This window comes from Festucalex cinctus, chromosome 4, assembly GCF_051991245.1.
Source record: "Festucalex cinctus isolate MCC-2025b chromosome 4, RoL_Fcin_1.0, whole genome shotgun sequence".
NCBI classification, from domain to species: domain Eukaryota; kingdom Metazoa; phylum Chordata; class Actinopteri; order Syngnathiformes; family Syngnathidae; genus Festucalex; species Festucalex cinctus.
This window is the reverse complement of record NC_135414.1, coordinates 26,985,116-27,004,709: the sequence shown is the minus strand read 5'-3', so window position 1 is coordinate 27,004,709 and position 19,594 is coordinate 26,985,116. Positions and strand designations below refer to the sequence as shown.

Below are 19,594 nucleotides of genomic sequence, written 5' to 3'. Positions count from 1 at the left end.
GCGAACGGGACTGCTTATGTGAAAATGGCTGGGAGTGAATGAGTTAATTGACTGTGAGGCCGCCATTTGTAATTCCTGCTAGCGTCACCAATATGGTTTCTTTGCCTCATAAGTGCTCTCCTCACCTTCGTCTTTGACCACCAACCAGTCAAACTGTGGCTCCAGGTCAAAGTCAGAGAAGAGCAAATGAATGCGGCTCCCTGGTTCCGAAATGATCAGCCATACGCAGTTGAGATTGTTCCCGTATTCCTCCGGATAGTTTGGGGACAGCACCGTTCCTGATGGGGCCGTGAAGTTGAAGAAACAAGAGACTGCCAGGATAAAAGGACAATAGGAAAGAAATGAGGTTATATAAAAAGGTAATTAAGTGAGAATACAGACAGAGACGAAAGGGAATGCAAAGCGAGGGAGAAAAAAAATGAAAACTTAATTAATTAGTTTTTTTGGGGGAGGAAAATAGAGCAGAAAAGCAATTTAAAAGATAACACATGAGTACTTACAGATGCAACTGGGTTTATTACCAGACCACTGGTTATTATGCTGGCACGTAATGCTCCTCTCGCCGACTAACTCAAAGGCAGACTGGCAAAAGAAGGTCAGTACATCCCCGTGTTGAAATCCATCGCCGCTACGACGACCAAACGCCGGCACGCCAGGATCACCGCAGCCTCCCCGTTCGATTTCTGCATCACACAGAGATAAAGATAGGCCTGCTAATTACAGTCGAAGTACGACGCAGCTGCACTCCAGGTGAGTTTACACCAAGACAGTAAACAACAATTTAAATTCAGTGTAACAAAAGCTTACAGAACTGCCCACCTATTCATTTTCTACTCTGTATATCCTCATTGAGGTCAATGCTAATTTGGTACACCTAGCAATGGGTGCCAGCCAATCACAGGACACTTGCATTGACACTTATGGACAATTTAGCAACTTCAATAGTTTGCAAATAAAAGGGCAGACTGGTTGACTGTAAACATAATAATCAGGACTTGAGAATTTGGAAAGTTGCCAAATTTAGCGAGAAAGTAGCCAAGTTGGCATCTCACTGCAAGCACAACTGCGACAAATCGAGCAACTTTGCACGTAACAGTCTTTCGATTCCATTTGATATTCAGCATTTAACAAAACAGGGCAAGATTGATTTATATATTGTGGGTCTAGACAAAGCATTAAAGTCATGAAATTGTTTTGAGAAGTGATGGCCTATTTCAAAGGAGAAAAAACAACAACACAATAATGTTCATTTGTAGTTCGAAACATATTCATGTTGTTTTTTTTGTTTTGTTTTACTCCGTTTTTGCCTCTCCACCTTCACGACATTATTCCTCTCTCCTACATTAGAATTACATGCAAATTGCCAATAATGCAAATTAGGTGATGACGTCATTGAGTGACTTCTAGCAACTTTTGTGACAGCCAATAATTATGTCCCTGTGTGCCTGATAACTGCTCAAATTCTTATGAACTAAGCGACTCATGCCAGGAAAATAAACAAAAATAAACAAACAAACATAACTAATATTTAAAAAAATAATAATAAAAAAAAAAAAAATATATATATATATATATATATATATATATATATATATCCCCAGTGAACTCGAATTTGTCATAATTATGCCGATGCGGAACAATAACTGTAACATGTTTTTTGACTGTGGACTTTTAATTCTGACAGAAACATAAGATCTTATAAATTTGGCGATGTTGACATTTGTTTAAGTATATTATGATGACATTCTGCGTAATACACGTGTTTGTGTGTCCTGGCATGACTGAAAAAATTAGACACTGTCCACTCAGCTAATGTCATATATATGGAAATTTCCTCAAATTTAAGCAGAAGCTACTTTCTTTAGAAGCAAGCTGACAGCATCCCTGATTGGCCTGTCAACAGCATGACAAAAACACTGCGGGGGACACCAGCAGCCAAGCTAATATGGCGATGTCAAGTCAGAGAAAATTGTGCGATTTTCACGTGTGTGTTTGTGTGTCTGCACTGCGGCGCTAATGAATATGATGGTCGAGTTGCATTCTCACGTGTTCTGTCTCTCTCACTCTCAGCTAAGCTGTCTTCTGGGACGTTGAGGAGCAATTTCGCTTTAATTGTGGAAGGCAAAACAAGAAGTGGCGGCATGCTCCTTTAACTAACAGGATGATGTTTATGACGGGCAAGAAAATATGACAGTGTCCTATAAAACACACATTCACATGTTATCACACTGTTTACTTCTTGAATGTTACTTCTCTTGCCGACTGTCTCCCTTTCAAAGAGCCGCCTTCCCTCAATTGGATCAATAATGCTTTACTGGTGACAATAGCGCTATTAGCATGGCTGTAGTTGGTCTCACATTCCATGACTTTGCCGACTTTTTACTTAATTGGAAAGGCTTTTAATCAACAGAAAAAAGTTTCAGATATTTTTTAGCATTAAATTGTGACATTCTGCCAGCTGTCCGTCCACTGGTAACACATGCTCCACCATGCTCCTGGATTAGCTTTGGGCAAATACACCTCAAGGTCAGGTGAGTTTGAGGGAGAGAGAGAGAGAAAAAACTATTTCACTCCTTACCTTCCATTTGTATCTTTGTCAAATATGTCAGTGAGTATTTACATTTGATTAAAGAATATTACTGGGAGTTTAAATCTCAATTCATATGACTTCTTTATTTATTCTGCTCTTTTTTTTATATGAAGTGATCTGCATAAGCAGGCAAAGGAAATATAAGAAAGGACGTATGTAGGAAATATGACACCAAAGGAATACTATGGCCGATTAATTCCAATGCTATGCAGGAATGAACTGGATAGATAGATATGATTTGGCTGGTTTGAGAAGGTTTTGTTTACTTTAGTGCCACTTGGTGAGGCTTATATGCATATTTTTTTTTTAAATTATTATTATTATAAAATTCCACACAAGCAGTTAAAACACACACACACACACACATATATATATATATATATATATATATATATATATATTTATATATATATATTTTTTTTAACAGTCATTGCTCAATAGGAAATCTTTTTAAGTTAGCAGTTAGTGCTTGCGTTTATGTATTAATCACATGGTAGCTTCAGTGATTTCCAACCAGGGCACCCCAGTGTGTCCGGGCTGGTGCAGAAAATGATCCAATTTCAATTACCGTAATGTGTCAGAACAGTATTTTAAAATCACTGATATATCTTTCTTCATGTATTTATGGTGACAGTATATGGTGAATAGTAGAATAATTACATGCCATTAGATGGCAGAATCAACCATTTACAGTATAGTAAAAAATATATATATCCAAATGTTACCATTCATACAACCGAATAAGTCGTGCTTGTGAATATATCAACATTGTGTTCAATTAAGCAGGCCCAGATTTTAAACTAGTCTTTTTTTTTTCTTTTTCTTTTTTTTTTGTTAGTATGAACTTTTTGCGAAACTTTTATTTGTTGGTGTTCTGTGAGATTTTTCTAATGTAAAATTGATGACTTAGCTCACCAAAGGTTAGAAAAAACTGCGGTAGAGGCGAAACAAATTGAAACTGTCTATGTGGATTTTCACGACGACACCTACTCCATCGAAATAAACTGATTTGTTTTATCAAAACAATTGGAGTGCAGTTAGTGACCTTAACTACTTTAGGTACATCTACACATTAGACTATATTATTTTAAAAAAAAATCAACAGCTTTGTAAATAAAAATAAATAAATAATATAAAAATAAAATAATAATAATAATAATAATAATAATAATAATAATAATAATAATAATAATAATAAATACATAAATAAAAAAAACAAGCCTTTACAAAGAAAAATTTTCAGTCGCTCGTCAGCTATAATATGTCATTCATTGAAGGTGCCCCTTATAATGCGGAAAATACGGTAAATATGCTTAATGATCACAAAGAGAATGCATGCATTCCTTCAGACAAGTACATGCGCTGCTTACTTTTCAGTACTTTGATCAGTCAAAAAAAAAAAAAAAAAAAAAAAAAAAAAAAAAAAAAAAAAGAAAATACATTATTCACACTGATGCAGCCTTCGCAGCCGATTGCCTTCAGCCGGGAAAGTTGGCAGTCACAGTTCACTGAAAGCCCAAGTTACTGTAATGTGTTTCTTTACGACGCTAACACGGCCTCTCTCCGTCTCTCTGCACACAAACCGACAAACTTTCAATTGTTCCAAGGCGTAAGGTTATTCAGCAGCACACGTGCTGCAAACAGGGTGAAAATATACACCCGCTTGCAGGGCTGAATAACTCTCTCAGGGTGTTACACGGCTCTGGGTCCTTAAAAGGATGACATTATAGGATGTGACAGCATGGCAGTGACACAAGAAGCACCACCGAAAGCCAATTGTTTAGCTCTTTCTGCAAGAATATCTCGAAATCTTTAAGTTGCATCGAGTCGACTTTGCTTCGCTCTCCTTTCATGTTTTCGCTTGTAAATTTGCGAAGTCAACATTGACTTTGTCCTGTCTGTCAAGAGTAAATCAAAAGTGCGCCACATCAAAGTTTTCACCCGGCTGTGACTAGAGAGCAGACTTCATTACTCTTCTTGAAAACCTAAAATATTGAGAGGGGCGAGCTGCTCTCGGTCGTGACTCAGCTGTTTTCGACTTGGCAGTCAGATTATAAAATAGTCCGCCAAAATATTGTTCTGAAATATACAAAATAGTTTGAAAGAGTCCCAAATGTCTGAAAAGGGGAAGGCAATTCCAAGAGAAAATATTCCACTTGATAAATGTTTGTATCATATTGGGGATCAATCAAATCAATAATAGGATACAACTCTGCCACCTTTGTTTAACTCATTTGCTCCCAATAACGTGTAAATATGTTTTTTTTTAATGTTTTAAGTGTCCCAAAGACGTATTTATACGTTTTATGTTTTTTTTTATGCTAGAGCATACAGAAGGCTTTGATGCAGCCTCTCAACTGCAAAGAACGGTTGCAGAAATGGTAGTTATTACACAAACGGCCAGCAGGTGGCAGCAGAGCAAAGGATATCAACCAGGGCCATGTAGAAAAAAAAAAAGCTCAATTACTTACAATTTTAAATAGATTTGTGAAAACTGATGAAACTTAGCTCTCTTCTAATGCTAATTGCTGCAAAACGGAAACAGATAGAATCATACTTTCTTTTCCTGATGAAAGAAGAGACTTCAATCTTTCTTTTGGTAGGTTCCATGTTTTTATATCAATAGAACACAATATTCTTTTTTCTTGCCTTGCAAAATCAGTCAAAATCCAGTAAAACAGCCGGGAGCCGTTTAACACGTTAGATTTGGACTTTCTACATACCTCAACAACAACAACGCTTTGGTAGTTGGTTCAATCATGCTTACCAGTTTAGCTACAGTATTGTTTGGCTATAAATATGGTTGAGCTCTGGACGGTACAGTCGTGTAACGCCATACCATGGCCAACATCTACTTGCTGATAAATCACTCCAGGAGACCATCATCCTACTTCATTGTTGTTGTTAGAATGACTGGTTCCAACTGATGTATTGAATGAGGCAACATTCTCACAGTGTCCTGCGGCTAGGCTAATCACTTAATTACACTTTTTTTTGGGGGGGGGCCTGAAGAGGAGGCAGAATCTCCTCCAGCAACAGATGAGTGCGCTGAATCAAATTAGTCACTTTAATTGATTGAAATTGTTTCTTCATGTGCAGGTAGACGAGAGAGAGAGAGAGAAAGCCAGGCTCAAACATTTTTTTTGGCCCATACTATCAATGTTGGAAGGAGAGCGAGAAATTATCCCACCTCAAACAAAGAGGTGCAAATGCAGAAACCACTGCTGTGGTGGGTTCAAATCAAGGATTGGTTTCCCTGTTTGGACAAGTTGTGCAAACATTACCTGGTTGCACCAGCGGCTAGAATACGGAGCAAGAGTTTTTTTTTTTTTTTTCCCCCCCTTTGGCTGGCAAGCTACAGTATGCACCAATGTTTGTTGAAAATAAATTGGAATGAAACACGGACATGTGTCCTGTATATCAGAGTGATAAATCCTTTTGAAACACACACATTCAAAACACCAGGGGCAATTAAAAACAAAATTGTGTTAATTTTTATGCTGATTAAAACTAAAACTGGTTGGTGATTCCAAAATTGCAGTCTTTTTCTTTTTTATTTTCTCTAGCACGTCTAGTTTTTTTCTCCACAGCTTACCCTTCATATAAACTGCTGTAGTAAGACTGTAGTAAGAAGTAGGGATGTCACAATAAGGGCAATATTGTGATATTAAAACTGCCACAATATCGTCGTCGTCATGTTCACAATATTTAAAATGAAGACATCTGTTAAAAAAAAAAAAAAAAAGTCAGGTTGATTTCCATTTGTGCAGTTCTAGCACCCTCTAGTGGCTAGTTTATTAGTGCAATTTAATTTTCATTAGGGATGTTTTGGCCTTCTATGTTTAAAATCCATGCTAATTGTTAGATAAAGGGGAACCTAATTTGCTTGTGAAGCGATCAATGTGTGCTTGCATTAGCAAGTAAGTGACTCAATATTGTTATTAGAGATTGTAGGTGGTTTATATGCATTGCTGTAATGTACAAAAACACAATATTGTGCTTTTTTTTTTTTTTTTAGTATGAGCTCTTTTTTTTTTTTTTACAATATTGTGATCTTTTTTAAATATCACCAATGCCCCCACAATATCGTGATAATTATCGTATCGTGACCCTCATATCGTGACAATATCGTATCGTGATGTTTGGATATCGTTACATCCCTAGAAAGAAGAGTTGATTAGGATTTGACTCATTTACAGCCCAACAATGGCAGCAAGGACCAAAAACACACACTTGATCTCGTTCATGTTCTTTGACTAATGGAAGACATTTCTAACTTCAAACTCAATTTGTCCTTTTGTCCTATTCTACCAATTTCTCTTTTCCAAATGCCAGGATCCAATTACTCTACCTCCATCTTTACCTTTCTATATTGCTGTCACTTGAATTCAATTTGGCTAAAATCAACTTGCAGGTCTGCACTGGCATGCTAAGAATCCGTATTTAATCACATGTAACTGTAAAATGCATGAAGTGTCTTAAATTATGAATTATTAGCCAAACATGGCCATTGTCCCCTTTCACCTTCACTCTGTCTTCAGGCCCCGTCTTTCCCTCTTTCTCTCTCACCCACTTGTCAGCTCGTGCATAATATGAAAATAACCAAGCAAAACGATCACCTGATTGACTCATAATTCATTTATTATCATCTTGTAATTCACAGTTACACACGCACACGCACAGCGAGAGGAGAGAGAAAAAAAATGAGGTTGTGTTTACGGCTAAATAAGAGCGTCAGCAATAATTTGACTTTCACACTCTGTTATGTGGGGTGTGTATGCGTGTGTTTGTGTGCGCTTGGGGGGTAAGAGACAAAAAGTAGAAGGTGTTGCAAGAGGGCATACCTTCATAGACGGCCTTGAACCCAGCAGAGCCGATTGTGTCATCAGACTGCAGATGAAGCCACATCTGATTGGATAAGCTCACGATGATGTCGGGTACGCTGGACCCCGTCAGTCTATAACAGACACACACACACACACATTATTAGTATGGTAATTAGAATCCAAGGATAAGTTGATATGTTTATTCCGTGATTGATAAACACTCACCAGGCCTACACAGTTTAACATTGCCGTGGAATATGTAAAGTCAAATGCCCTTGAGGTAATTTGGTTTGTAAATTTTCAGGAAAAAAACATGTCAGTAGAGTCCCTTTTTCTTTGGCTTTTTTGCAACATATTCTCAATTCTTAACTCATTCACTCCCAGCCATTTTCACAGAAGCAATCCCGTGGCTGTTTTACTGGATTTTGACTGATTTTGCGAGGCCCACAGAATATTGTGTTCTATTGCTATACATGCATGGAACCTATCAAAAGAAAGATTAAAGTTTCTTCTTTCATCAGGAAAAAAAAAGTATGTTTCTATCTGTTTCCGTTTGGCAGCAATTAGCATTAGAAGAGAGCTAAGTTTCATCAGTTTTCACAAATCTATTTAAAATTGTAAGTAATTGAGCTTTTTTTCTACATGGCCCTGGTTGATCTCCTTTGCTCTGCTGCCACCTGCTGGCCCTTTGTGTAATAACTACCATTTCTGCAACCGTTCCTTGCAGTTGAGAGGCTGCATCAAAGCCTTCTGTATGCTCTAGCATTAAAAAAAACAAAACAAAAAAACGTATAAATACGTCTTTGGGACACTTAAAACATGAAAAAACGTATTTACACGTTATTGGGAGCAAATGAGTTAAACAAAGGTGGCAAAGTTGTATCCTATTATTGATTTGGGGAAAAAAACGTATAAATACGTCTTTGGGACAGAACATTAAAAAAACGTATTTATACGTTACTGGGAGCAAATGAGTTAATGAGATAAAACCTACACAACCAGCAAGACTCCAGTGCCATCATACGTGTCATCACATTTTTGTTTTTATATTTTACTATTGATATGTTTGTACAACTTGTGTAGCAGATAAGAATGTCGGAATGTTACGAAATGCATTCACAGTGCAGTCAATACATTTTCTTAAGGCCTTCCAGAATGTTCTTCGCCTTGGAGGTTTCATATAATGCTGCTATGGTGAAGTTTTTAGTCACCAGTAGAAAGGTACTGCATGTTTAACAATATGCATTGCTTCAGTTGAAAATTGAGAATTCTTCTTCTTCTTTTTTTTTTTTTAACAGTTCTTGTATCAGCTCTTACAAATAATGGTGGCAACATTTCAAGTATTAATATTACTTACACATAAAGTACCCGTCTCGTGTCTCCTATCTTCCCTCCGTCGCCCACCGTGAGCGTATCGTAGCCTCGTTCCAGGTCAAACTCTTCAAACGACAGCTTGATAACCTGGAGAAATGCAGAAAAACGCTGAAAGGTGAAAAACCAAAGAAAAAACAAAAAAGAAGAGAAAATGAAAAGATTGTCAGACATGAGAATAATCATAAGACAACCTTGACGACAAAGAAATAGTGTAAAAATCGTCTTTCATTTTAATTAAATTGACCGATAGTATTCAATCCAATGAAATTGATGATGAAATCCGACATAATAAAACACATCAATGAGACAAATCACTTTTATTTGGCAACCTTCTCTTTTTACATTCATAGTTCCAAAAAATGACTTCTGGAGGCTACACACTCTTCATTGTGCGCCCGCCTGCTGTCTGAGCCAGACAAATTGACTGCTAAATGCTTCACTTGCAGGCACAAGGCTTCAGTTGCATGCATACTGCACTGGATCATCAATCTACCATGCACTCTAAAATGCTGTAATACCGGTATTCCATTATTTGCGGCTTGTCAATAATTTATTAGCTGTAAATCATACAAGTGAGAGCATGAAAGATGGAACATTTCTGCTGTGCTCAGGAAACCTCAAAGAGAACAGAAGTGGTCTCAGACTCTGGTTGAACAGGGGTCTCCAGTCAAGCATGGTTATGAGATTGTGACAAAAAGTAAATCACATTACACTCAATAATCGGCTATTTGAAGTCAAATATGTTTTGTGCATACAGACATATTTGTTTACTTGTTTTTTTCTGCTAATAATGGGAGTTATGTCCATGCTCAGCCACATTAGTGAGACAAACGCTCCATATCCCCCCCCCAAAAAAAAAATTAAATATTTTAAATAATTAGCATACTACTAAGATAGACACAGTCTAATAAATGAGAATTGCAACGCGTCGAAAGCATTTTGCCTTCTTAGGACACGCAGACTGCTACTTCCCCCAGGCTATAGTCAGCCAATAATAATGGCTCCATATAATGTGCTCAAGATGCAAAACAACTTTTGAGTTATTATCTCGTGGTAACGAACAAAACAGAGGGACTGTTAAAAGGGCTTTCATGCAAAGTTTCAGCTTCAGTTTCAGGGAATCATTTCCTCAACCATATATATATATATATATATTTTTATGCTTTTTGGAGACAAATGTGGAAAATAAATTATTTTCTTAGTAAATATTGGAACAATTTATGATGATTGAAGTTCTTCCAATATTTTAGTTAATGGTTATTTAGCAACATGAGAATGCTGTACCACATGACAGGCACAATAAATCTCATTTACACCCAATAACGTATAAATACGTTTTTTTATGTTCTAAGTGTCCCAAAGACATATTTATACGTTAGTTTTTTTTTTTTATGCTAGAACATACAGAAGGCTTTGATCCAGCCTCTCAACTGCAAAGAACGGTTGCAGAGATGGTAGTTATTACACAAACGGCCAGCAGGTGGCAGCAGAGAAAGAAGATCAACCAGGGCCATCTAGAAAAAAAGCTCAATGACTTACAAATTTAAATAGATTTGTGAAAACTGATGAAACTTAGCTCTCTTCTAATGCTAATTGGTGCAAAACGGAAATAGATAGAAACATACTGGGGTTTTTTTTCCTGATGAAAGAAGAGACTTTAATCTTTCTTTTGATAGGTTCCATTCTTTTATAGCAATAGAACACAATATTCTGTGGGCCCTGCAAAATCAGTCAAAATCCAGTAAAACAGCCGGGAGTGAACGGGATTGCTTCTGTGAAAATGGCTGGGAGTGAATGAGTTAAGTGAATACCTCTCGGAGTGTCAACCAAAATTAAACATTGCAGCTTTGTAGTGGTAACATTTTTGATACGGCTTATTTTGTACTGAGCAACTGAGTAGCTCACGAAATGATCTCTAATTGAAACACCTAACCCTAAAAAGAAAGCACAAAAGATGTTTCACAAAAGGTGCCGGGGACTCGGCGAATGCAATTTGCACCAAAAACAATGGAGGGGAACAGAGAGCTTTAATGTAACGGCATTAAAATCTAATCACAGTGATTGACATTCATAATTGATGACCAGTGTCACCAGACAAGCTGGCGCATTCAGCGGATGTCACCCCAGCGGAGACAAAAGATGAAAGAGGAGAAAGTTGGAGTGACTAACTTGAGATCTGGCCACGGGAGGATTGCTTTCCTCACAGATGACGCGGCAAGGTCATTATTAAACCGCACTGTAAAACAATTACTTTATCAAACGCACGAGTTCTAAACGCTGAGACTTCGTCATTGTGCCTCAGCTGTTGTCCTACGATGTGACAAATGAATCTGACATGAAAAAGCACCAGATCATTACGAAATGAATAATGAATTAGAGCAGCATACAAAAGGTATTGGCCGAACCTCGCATGCACTGAGATGTTCCATTTTTATTTTGGTGTGGTATTGTCCCAAGGTGACCTTTGATTTGAAAAGTGAAGACGCAACTGACTACTGTTTAGTAAAATAACTCTCTCGTGCAGGCGACCGTGGAGTGCTGTTGACTGGAACGTTTGGATTAATAAAAATCTAAACTGTGTCTGAGGAACTGGTTAACAACTGGGACACTTGTGATGCATCCATCCATCCATTTTTTTTTTTTCCAACCGCTTATTCCTCACAAGGGTCGCGGGGGTGCTGGAGCCTATCCCAGCTGGGGTACTCCCTGAACTGGTTTCCAACCAATCGCAGACTTGTGATACAATCATACAACAGGAAAATTCCTATTTGTACATATGATGTTTTGCAATTATCACATTTAGGCGATTAAAATTTTTATTAATCGTAATCACATGACTTCAATAGTTAACTTACTATTAATTTTTTTTTGCAAATTTTATATCTGTTCTAAATGCACAATAAAATGCACATTTTTTTCCCTTAAATTTTCATACTCTTATTAACATAAAAGTGGAAACAAAAATTTAAAGAAAACAATTCATAAAATTGAGTTAAAATTGAAAAGCTGTATTGTTAAAAAAAAAAAGAATGTGATCATGATTTGTGTTGGTCATTTTGCTGCCACTAGATTCCATAACTGCATTTGTAAGACATTGGTGACAGCTCATTTTCATATTAATAGCCATCCATCCATTTTCTTCACCGATTTTCCTCACAAGGGTCACGGTGGGTGCTGGAGCCTATCCCAGCTGGCTTCGGGCAGTCGGCGGGGTACACCCTGAACTGGTTGCCAGCCAATCGCAGTATATAATATATCATATACATTATTCTATCTACAATCTTTAGTTACTTCATAACTTGTGAAAGTCTGCACATTTTTTAAAATTGTAAAATACAACTTGACCCCAGTCTCGACAAATATATGCATTATTATTAAATATATGTCTGCTAAATTTTGACGTGGGTATGTCTACTACGTTGTGATTGGAATTCCTGCAGTATAGACAAGTAAGGGGCGGTCATTAATTAATATTCAGCGTAAAAAAATAAATACATAAAAAAAACAAAAAAAAAAACAATGGTGTTAAAGGAAATTTAAATTAATTCAAAATTAACACTAATTTTGACACCCCTAGAATGTATATATTATTTCATATTTCCACTAAAAATTCCTCACCGAGGAAAATAACCCCATTTCCACCTTCCTCTCATCGAAAGATTATGGGTGAGGGGTGTGAGGGCGCCAGACAGAGCTAATTCACTAAATTATGGTCTGTCAGACGGAAAAATACAGTCAAAACCCAGAATAGCTAAAAGCTTTGAATTGAGATAATGTGCTAATTAGGGTGCTATTAGGGGATGCCATTATGAGCCCAGGGATGATTGTTTACTTCACACTTTAGTGATGTGTTCTGATCAGTCGATGTGAGCGACCGCAGTGATGGCGGCGCGGCCTGCATGTCGTTTCTTGTTTCAAACGCGGTGTCGCAAACACTATTCGATCTCACCGTGCTGTGTTGTCACAGTCAAGCAATGCAAACGCATTCCCAAATTTACTAAAGAGGGATATTAGATGCTACAAAAATTGCCACCAAGTCACAGCTCATAAAACTGCATCCAATCAGCCACTCTGGTTGCACACTTGATAGGGGGGAAGCAGCAGCGATGGCACTTAGTGCACTTAATGGCATGTAACCCACGCAACACATCTTCTATAAAAATAGAAAGGTAAACGGCGGGGACAAAAGTGCACCAAAGAAACACGAGACACTTAAACAAAAGAGGATTTGTTTGACAAATGTCTTATTTCACTTGACTGTATGGTGGCAGGTGATTCAACTCTCTCCATAAGAAACAACAGTTTGACATATTACATGAGTAAATATTCTTCAAAAAACATTATTCTAGTTATGTATTGCCACTCGCCTACGCAGCATGTATTTAAAACGACACAGCCTCAGCTCGCTGACTGTCACAGGGCAAATATAGGTGGACATTTTTTGCTTAAATTCATAAGGACAATTTGGAGAAGGGATGTTAAAAATCAATCGCATAACGGGCAAAACTAAGTACGCTTTAGGGTCCATGTCAAAACTAATTATTGAGCATGAACTGAAACAGACAGGAGACAACTTTATTATCCAACTTAAACTTTAAATAACATAATAACAATTTGCTAAAATTATACAAATGTCTATAAATATAAAAAATGCCAAAACCTAAATAAAATAATATACTGAATAATAATAATAATAACAATAATGATAATAATAATAATAATAATAATAATAATAATAATAATAACTAGGGATGCACGATAATGCTATTTTCAACCGATACCGATAAACCAATAATTTAGAGGTGCCGATGTCGATAACCGATAAGTAAGCCGATAATTGTTTGCAAAATTAATTTGAATACAAATATGCTTTGAAGTGCTACTATAAGTCTAACAAATACATTGAAACATTGTCTAAACTTTGCACAATGTTTCATTGTATGTAAAGCACCATGAAATTAAATTTTATTGATATGAGCCACAACCACAACAGATGGACCAACGTAGCATGTCTATAATTATAGACGGATTTTCTTATTATCTGGTTCATCTGTATGAAATCAAATTGCCGATAATTATCGGCAGATTTCTCTATTATCTGGTTTATCTTTTTGATGTCAAAATGGTCGATAAGTGCCGATAATTATCGGCCACCGATATTAGGGTGCATCACTACTAATAACAATAACAATAATAATAATAATGATAATAATAATAATAAAGCTTATCAGCAAAAGTTAGAACATATGGTTCTATGATCATATGCCACTTTGCCAGAATGGATATATGACAATTATTTTGGCAACACATTTGTTTATGTTTTTTGGGCAAAGTTCTGTGTTGTAGAAATTTTCCACACTGCGATATCTACAGGATGTAATGTTTTATTCATTTGCATCACAGTGGTAAATATGGCACCTTAAAGTAAAATGCTAATATATATATATATATATATATATATATATATATATATATATATATATATATATATATATATATATATATATACATATACATATATAATGTATGAAACTTTGAAGAAATTCTGCCTTCTTTCTGTGGTCATTGACCTCAATGTCTGCATTAGACACAATTTGACTTAATGTGTCCTGACTTGTGACGACAGTGAGGAAATAAATGATCCATGAATGAAAATGACCAAATGTGTAATCGTAGAATAACACACACACGCAGGCGCGCACGCACACACACATTGATATGTATTCATTGGGAAAAAGGCAGCAATGATTAGACACCTAATGAGTTACGCCTGTGAGCAGTCAAGCATGGCTCAGACTTAAACAAAATAATTATCTTCTTGATCCTGATGAATCCAGTGACTGACGCGCGCGCACCAACACCTGCACTTGCACACACCTCATGTGTCCTCTTTTCCTGAAGTGACTTCACTTTTTAACTATTTGCACTTCCATTTTTTAAACATAAACCTCCATAGTGTGGCAAATTTAGTGTATGTACAACTTCAGTAATACATAAAATTATGAATCTAACTTACAACACATAGCTTGGGATTTACACCGGATGCGGCTGTGGTGCGGCTGCGGTGCGTTCCGGCGACGCAACCAATTAGATTCCAACGGAAAAAAAAGTATGTTTCTATCTGTTTCCGTTTTGCAGCAATTAGCATTAGAAGAGAGCTAAGTTTCATCAGTTTTCACAAATCTATTTAAAATTGTAAGTAATTGAGCTTTTTTTCTAAATGGCCCTGGTTGATCTCCTTTGCTCTGCTGCCACCTGCTGGCCATTTGTGTAATAACTACCATTTCTGCAAAGGGTCTTTGCAGTTGAGAGGCTGCATCAAAGCCTTCTGTATGCTCTAGCATAAAAAACAAAAACAAAAAAACGTATAAATACGTCTTTGGGACACTTAGAACATAAAAAACGTATTTATACGTTATTGGGAGCAAATGAGTTAAAGAGGTAACAAAAAGCAACACGCGCGTCAATAGCATCATTTGTCTCTGTCTTTACATAGTATTGACGAAATAAGTCATGTGGAATATAGCCAGAGAGGACAAGGGACAATGAAATTCAGAGGAAAGAAAAGAGAGGTTGACAGAAAGATGATTGTTATTCATCTTAATACGCACTCATTTCCACTCTTTGAATACTTTATTATCTCCTCTGGCCCTTTCAGCGCTGTCTTTCTCCAACGGATCACACAGGGTCCAAGGGAGCATTTCTTCCTGGGCAACGCACTTCACAGCTTCGGAAGATGTGTTTACTCATCAGGAAAAGTAATTTTGATAATGCCCGCAGAGGATTTGTAACAAAATATTATTATAATCACAGCATTATTCACAGTATAGGATTACCTTGTGTTATTTACAAGAAAAAGTCATAACCGTAAAAGAAAAAAATGAGGTCTTGAAAGTGTTTCCCTTTGCATCTTGAAAATTGGATCAACCGCCAGATTAATGGAATCTGAGCTCAATGAATAAAATGACTGAGATTAATCAGGTTAGATGGGGCAGGCTGCAATTAATTTGGATTTTGTATTATTTTGGGTCGGTTTTGTGAAGGAAATGCTTTTCCTATTTTGAGACATACACTGAACTGTCAAATGAAAGCTGTGGTAAAGTTTGGTTATGATTGTCACCTTGAGAGTGATTAATTTACTGAAATGTTAAGCATTTATAATTATATCTAAGTTGGGATCTGATGCTGATGTGAGAACAGGTAAATCAAAATTTAAAGACCTTGGAAAGTGAATTCAGAGAAAAATAGTAATAGAGATATAGCATTAAGCAATTTATCATCATTTCAGCTTTCCAGATTTTTGGGCGGCGTGGCTACAACGGTGATCAATGATGCACTTGAGGCTACTATGCTGAAACGCAAAGCATTGTGGATATATAACGATACCGTTTTTTGGCTCCCGATACTGATACCGATACCCAGCTTTGCAGTATCGGCCGATACCGATACCAAACCGATACTTAAGGGTTTTTTTCCTCAACATGAAAAAGCTGTCCTGCCATTGGTTTAGAGCAGGGGTGTCAAACTCATGTTAGCTCAGGGGCCGCATGGAGGAAAATATTTTACCAAATGGGCCGCGTCGGTAAAATAACGATATATATCTTTAAAATGATTGCCGTCAATTACATGCAGATTTCTGCTAATTGTGTGCCAGCCCTAAATTACGGAGCTCAATTATAATCATATTGTTCCAAAACATAATATAAATGCAAATGGAACACGGCAACACTGAGTCCTGGATGTGTTAAATCTACCTGTTTTGCATATATACCATTCCCAGAATGCATTGCGTGGCACAGTTAATAACGTTATAAGGACGCTAATCCTTGTCATATCATATATTTGTGTTACCAGGAATTGAATTTGTATCGTATCTAACACGTTTGTTGGTCTATGATTAAAATAAATAATAATAATGATAATAATAATAATAATAATAATAATAATGATAATAATAATAATAATAATAATAATAATAATAACTAAACAAATCGTAACTTTAAGTTGTGTGTAAAATAATGACATCCAGGACGATTCCCCCGTACAAGGACTGCTTGTGAAATTACAAATTTGATATATTTATATATTTTAGATATTTTGATTGTGGCCGACTGATTAATTAGTCCAGCATGACAACTTTTTTTTTTTTAACTTTACAAAAACATCTCGCGGGCCGGATTAAACCCCTTTGCGGGCCTGATCCGGCCCGCGGGCCTTATGTTTGACACCCCTGGTTTAGAGCATTCAAGGGCCAATAGGATATCTTAGATCGGCATGCAGTGAACATGTCACATATCAGTGAATGTCGTGCATGAGCAAGACACAAGATGCTGCATCCAAAATCCTATATTAGGAATTAATGGTATACCGATACCACTGTTTTAATGCAGTATCGGCACCTCTGCCGATACCAGTATCGGTATCGGAACAACACTAATCACAAGCATGAAGTATGTGCCCAAGTTTATGTCATGTAGCATGTGCCGAAGACTGAACGATGTGTGCTGCCCGTATTTCATAAACGGCTGACTTTCCCTGAAGTGCCTTTGCTATGCGGACCTAAACACCCACACAACACCAAGCGAGGTGAATCAGTGGGTGAGCCTGCCACCCGTCCATGGCCTCAGCTCTGAGGAGCCTCCTGTTCGTTTACAACCTAGCTGGTGGCTAGAAGCTCTTGTCGGCTCGCCATAGACATCAGTGGTAAGGATTTTGTGCAATCCTTTTAACTAAGACACAAACTAACCACCAGGGATAGCAAAGCTTACACAGATTTGGTTGAAATAAATACAGCCGTAAAACTGCACTTCCTGTTTACGTCAAGGGAGCAATTATCGATTTTAATTAGAAGAACATTTAGGGTTATTTAGGTTTTTAGTGTGTGATTGATGACAAAATCACCACCACACATTAACAGAAGCTCAGAGGTGTCGATTGAGAAGGATTTAATGCAGGGGTGTCCAAACTACGGCCCGGGGCCATTTGCGGCCCGCCGTCCATTTTTTTGTGGCCCGAGACATACGCTAAAAATGGCATTAGACTCAGTTCAAATAAAATAAAAACAAAAATGTTTGGAGATAGTCAACATAAGAAGGGAGGGTGTTGAAAAACACAGGTGCTATTAAAGTTTATTTTAGTTAACTAAAACTAACTAAAAAACTAAAATTCAAAACAATTTCGGTAACAAAATAAAAAAAAACGAAGATGCTTTAAAAACACAAAAGACAACTAACAGAAACTACATTTTATGTTTACAAAACTAACTATAATTATAGCAAAAATGTCATTTGTTTTAGTCTTTGTTAATTAATTTAATGCATGAGCCTTTGGGGATGATTTTAAATGTGATTTTTAGTAGATTTATTTTGATATAAACCGAAATAATGACATTGCGCTCATGGTGTTTTGTTTTTGTTTTTGTTTTTTTAAATATTGCGCACAAGTAATACACATTTAAAAAAAAAAATAAAAATAAGCATTTATTAAAGAATTAAAACTAATAATAAAAACTAACAGACCCACCTTGAAAACTAATTAAAACTAAAAAATTTAAAAAACAAAACAAAACTCCAAACAAAATAAAAACTAAAAAGAAAATTTCCAAAACTATAATAACCCTATTGCCATATTACAAATAAATTGGTTAATATAATGTAGCATTTTTCTAAATATGCAAAAGCAGAAATAAATTATTTGTACAATTTTTAGGACTAAACACAATTTCTCTTCATAACACTATGTGGCCCTTGCGTCCTTCTGATTTTCTGTATGTGGCCCTCAAATGAAAAAGTTTGGACACCCCTGATTTAATGTGTAAACATACAGTGTTTATGAAGTTTTTTTTATTTTTCAGTGAAAACTTAAGACCCCACCTTGCTTGCAAATAAGAACTGCCACACTGTACATTATGTTCTAGTAGTCATTCAAGTGGTCAGCAACTCTATCCTTCTAACATTTTTTTTTTTTTTTCAATCCCTGGTGAGTTCATGTTCATATTTCTTAGTGAACGCCTAATAATATGTTTCTGTATTTCAGGAATCAGTACACTGAAGTTGTTTTATTTTGTTGTCTGTAATCAGACTGATTTCTCATGAAGCTGATCTGTAGAACAAAAACTCCCAGACAGTTTTTTTTTTCATGAAACAGAGTTGTCTACTTGTGGTGGAGAGTGAGCAGTGAACACTGAAATAAATTGACCTAGTTTTTAGCCATAATCCATCACCGACTCAATATATGGATTGACTCAATTTGTTTCCATCATCTGTTAAAAAAAGCATCTCGATTAACTTCTCCAGTCGACCCTACTTGCATGGAAATGCAGTTTGTTTTTCCATTTTGCTGCTCATTTTCCTTGCATGAAGTACAGTTGGCCGGACACTTAGCCTCGTTTGGCTCATCTTACACTTTCAGCCTCTTTCTTCTTAAATGAGCTCAGTGCCATCCTACTCTCATTTTGCGTTCCCTCTTTCTACTTACACTATGTTCAGTGGGCTAAGAAAAAAAGAAGTAGGGATATGCAGATGAAAACGGAGTGGTGCAGAAGATGGAGGGATGGGCGGAGGACAAAGGAGGGGTTAGAAAAAAATGAGGCACGTACATAGTAATGGGAACAGGGACGGGAACAAGTCGAGAGCAGGGACAGGAGAGAAGAGATGGGATATCTGATCAGACATGAAGAGAAGTTAATAGTGTGAGGGGAAAACTGGAAAGACTTGAGCTGTTGTACCGAAGGTCTATGAATTATTCATGCGAGATACAACAATGACTCAACAACAAAGCTGCCTTCACAAAATTGTGGAGGTGT

General features: G+C 36.7%; 1 protein-coding gene across 1 annotated transcript in view; it reads right to left on the bottom strand.

Moving 5' to 3' along the window:
• LOC144017967 (CUB and sushi domain-containing protein 1-like) overlaps positions 1-19,594 on the bottom strand; it is a 454,419-nt gene that overhangs the window by 139,043 nt on the left and 295,782 nt on the right. The window contains exons 12-15 of the mRNA XM_077519995.1: positions 8,774-8,877; positions 7,435-7,547; positions 501-683; positions 126-311 (exon numbers count right to left, since the gene is read on the bottom strand). Of these exons, the coding sequence (XP_077376121.1) occupies positions 126-311; positions 501-683; positions 7,435-7,547; positions 8,774-8,877 (586 nt within the window). The remainder of the gene's footprint in view (positions 1-125; positions 312-500; positions 684-7,434; positions 7,548-8,773; positions 8,878-19,594) is intronic.